The 3,920-nt window shown below is 30.1% G+C and overlaps 1 protein-coding gene across 2 annotated transcripts in view; it reads left to right on the top strand.

The window, feature by feature from the left end:
- LOC105448509 (uncharacterized aarF domain-containing protein kinase 2-like) overlaps positions 1 to 3,920 on the top strand; it is a 51,491-nt gene that overhangs the window by 45,387 nt on the left and 2,184 nt on the right. For both annotated transcript variants that reach the window (XM_011687149.1, XM_011687150.1), the window contains exon 7: positions 1,381 to 1,611. In XM_011687149.1, the coding sequence (XP_011685451.1) occupies positions 1,381 to 1,611 (231 nt within the window). The remainder of the gene's footprint in view (positions 1 to 1,380; positions 1,612 to 3,920) is intronic.

The raw sequence follows: 3,920 nt of genomic DNA, 5'->3' as shown, positions 1-3,920 counted from the left end.
CATGTTTTATAGTATATAAATTATTTGCAAATATACACAAACATGAAACTAATAGTCAGACAAAGTACCCGGGTCGCATGAAAACGCAATGTTTCACAGCCAATGATTTATAGTAAAATGAAAAATTTGTAATACAAATAAATATACATATATAAAAACATTATTACATGCAATAGTTGCGGATATACACAAACATGAATGCAATAGTTAGATAAAAAAGCATAAATGCAATTAATGCGATCCGAGCACGCCAAGTTTTTTCTTCATTATAATCCAGTTTATCACTTTTCCATTTTTTAAATTTTTAAATGTTTTTCACAATAAACTTTTTTGAGTTTTTTTTTTTAATAATGAGACTGGTTTAATAACTTGGCTTTTTTTAATAACTTGACTATAATTTTATTAATTTCACGACTATTTTTGATTAATCAATTTTTTAATAATTGTATATTTAAATTATAAAAAAAAATTGTTCTTAGTTTTAGAAAGAATGTAAGTGACATTCTTTATGTATTTGGCGTATATTTTTTCTTTTTCTAAAAAAATCCAATTTTCTCAAATTTTTTCACTTCTTCGAAATTATGAAATTGCGTATCTTTTAGAGCATGTTGCATTGATCTAAACAAGTGATAATCAGATGAAGTAATATCTAAAGAATACGCGGAGTGCGGTAAGACTTCCCATTTCTATTAACATTTGCTTCACTGATAATGCAACATGAGGTCGCAAATGCTGTTTAGGAAGCTCCATTTTTAAGATGTATAAACACGATGTTTACTGCATTTATTGTTAGTAAATATCATGAAGTAATATTAAAGTATTAAGAAACAATAACTGTGATTGAAATGTCTTCGAAAACATTGACATTAGTGTCATTATCTTGCAAAACCCTCAAAACTAAATCACACTCCTAATACTTAAAACTAAAAAATTGATTTTTTTCATACTATTAAATTTTTCTCACTAAAATTAACGTTTATATCTAAAAGTACGAGAAAAATCCTTAAAAATTTATGTATATACAAATTTTGTATATTTTGTAATTTTAGCTAAAAATGTTAAAAAAAGAAAAATTGTTTTAAACGATTACTTTCAATACCTTGGATGGAACGTATATAATTAAATATATACTTATTTTTTTTATCTTCGGCTTTATACAATATAAACTCTCATAAGTTTTCATGATTATATTTTTGAAATCTTAAGCAATTCATACAACACTTTTAGGTAAAAGTTTACTTACACATGAAGTGCACTATATAATTTCTGAAAAATTTTGAAATTTACATAAAAATTTTGAAAATTATACATATAATTGTATATAAAGAAATTCTAATAAAAATTTTTACCAGAAAATAATGTGTGAACGTTTGACTATAGATATTTAAGGACAACTTCATCCATTGTGACTTACACCCGGGCAACATTCTAGTCGAAGAAGCGGTCGTCCCGAAGGCAAGCCTGTTCAACACTTTTCGGTGGGTCATTACCCCCGATTACGTGGCGCACGACCCACGCCTGGTCATACTGGACTGCGGCCTAGTGGTATCTCTGAATGATCGCTGCCGACAAAATCTCCGTGACGTTTTTTACTCAGTGCTAATGGGAAACGTAAGCTCGGGAGATAACGTTCACTTTTTATTGACATACGCTCCTTGCTCGAACTTTTTAACGGGGAAATTAAGTCGAAAAGAAACACGTTTATTCTTTCTTCTCTCCTTCTCTCTCTATCTCTCTGTTTTTCTTTCTTTATCGAAGCATGCTTTTCTCCGCGGTATTTTAATAAGAAACGTAAACCGAAGGCGAGATGCTTATTTTTAATCAAGAAGTACATCTTTCCAATATAATTTCCGACATAATCCAGTTTCAAGGGTTATTATAAGATTACAATATATAAAAATGTGATTGGCTGTACTTATCACAAACGTAAATTTCGATCTGTAGAGAAAAATGATTCAATTCAAACTTGAATGCGGCGCGTGCGCGCGCGCACACACACACACACAAACACAAACACAATTGTGTTTTTTTTGCCATATTCTTCTTATAAATGGTAAAATAAATGCCTTTAAGAGCCAACACAATTCTTGTGGCGCAAATGATCCTTTATTGTATTATAGTAGTAAACGTTTCAACTCTTGAATTGAGTCCTCTTCAGTACATACATCTCATTGTCAAATCGCCGTAACATAAATTCCAAATTCCATCCGCTCCCTTATTCTTGATAATTTAATCAGTAAACTGATATGTCAATTTGAATTAAAAAGGTCAATGCTGTAAAAGAAACCCTTTACTGTGTATGTCTTGTAATATAAAATTATAAAGTCAGTATACTAAGTCAACGGATTAAAAAAGTGAGTATATAAATAAATAATTAAATGATTTGATAAGTTGTATAAATCCTTTGTAAAAAGATAAATTAGATTAAGACTTACACAGTAATAAACGAAGGAAGGAGCGAACGTGACAAGAACGTATGGTTCTCCACGTACAGTCTCCATGTTGATAAATGACTGAGGATGACTAGTGAGGATATTCAAGTTTGTATATCACCCCTTTTTTTAAAACGTTTAAGATGTGTCTACAATGACATTACAAACTAATCTGGGACCACGTTGAAATAATGGATCAGAAAGCTCACCTTAACAAACGGCTAATTTCAGAAATGATTTATATAAAAAAACAATTAAAAGGTTTGAATTTACAGGGTGATACGGAGTTTCTTGATTCATATTATTGCGACATTATCAGCAATTTTAAAAAGTTGTGATTAGTTTGTAATGTCATTATGGACATATCTCAAACATTTTTTTTAAAAAGGGGGAGATATTGTATATAAACTTGAATATCCTCACTAGTCATCCTCAGTCATTCGTTAACATGGAGATTGTCCATACGTTCTTGCCACGTTCGCTCCTTCCTTCGTTTATTACTGTGTAAGTCTTAATCTAATTTATGTTTTTACAAAGTATTTATACAACTTATCAAATCTTTTAATTATTTATTTATATACTCACTTTTTTAATCCGTTGACTTAGTATACTGACTTTATAATTTTATATTATAAGCATACACAGTATAGGGTTTCTTTTACAGCATTGACCTTTTCAATTCAAATTGACACATCAGTACTGATTAAATTATCAAGATCATTTACTGATTAAATTATCAAGAATGAGGAAGCGGATGGAATTTGGAATTTATGTTACGGTGGTTTGACAATGAGATATATGTACTGAAGAGAACTCAATCCAAGAGTCGAAACGTTTACTACTACACTAAAGGATCATTTGTGCCACAAGAATTGCGTTGGCTTTTAAAGGCATTTATTTTACCATTGTTATATATATTTGTTATATCAGAACCTAACATTCTCTTCTGAAAGGGGTATTCTAGTCTAGCGGAAAAATCGATTTTTTTGTTTTTACATATTTTGCAAGTATTCGATATGGAAAATATGTCTGCAAAAGGATTTAGCCCGATTCGCAAAATTAACAAAGTTATAGGCCGGTTATCGATTCTTATATTTGAGATCGTCTTAAGTATAAGTCTTAAGATGTTACAAGCCAATAATAGAGCCATATTAGCATCTTAAGACATTACTTAAGACGGCTTTGAAATAAAAACCGACTTATGAATACCGGCCATAGCACTGATAGAGAGTGGTCTCAATCTATGTAATCATGTACAAAAAACTTTAAACCCATTTTTCTCGAAACCACGTTTTTCAAATTGGGTACCCATAATATCTCGAAAACCAATTAACCAATCAATTCGGGCTTGTGCACACATCTTCAGAATATTTGTGGCTATAGCCCCTACTTCGATCAAGTCAAAATATGTTTTTTTTTAATTTTTACAATCCTTTAAAGTTGAAAAAAATGGTAAAAATCTAAAATTAATTTTCAAAATAATGTCAA

The sequence above is a fragment of the Wasmannia auropunctata genome, unplaced genomic scaffold (assembly GCF_000956235.1).
Source record: "Wasmannia auropunctata unplaced genomic scaffold, wasmannia.A_1.0 LD336085.1, whole genome shotgun sequence".
Classification (NCBI taxonomy): Eukaryota; Metazoa; Arthropoda; class Insecta; order Hymenoptera; family Formicidae; genus Wasmannia; species Wasmannia auropunctata.
The sequence above is the reverse complement of the archived record's forward strand: the minus strand, read 5'-3'. Positions and strand labels throughout refer to the sequence as shown.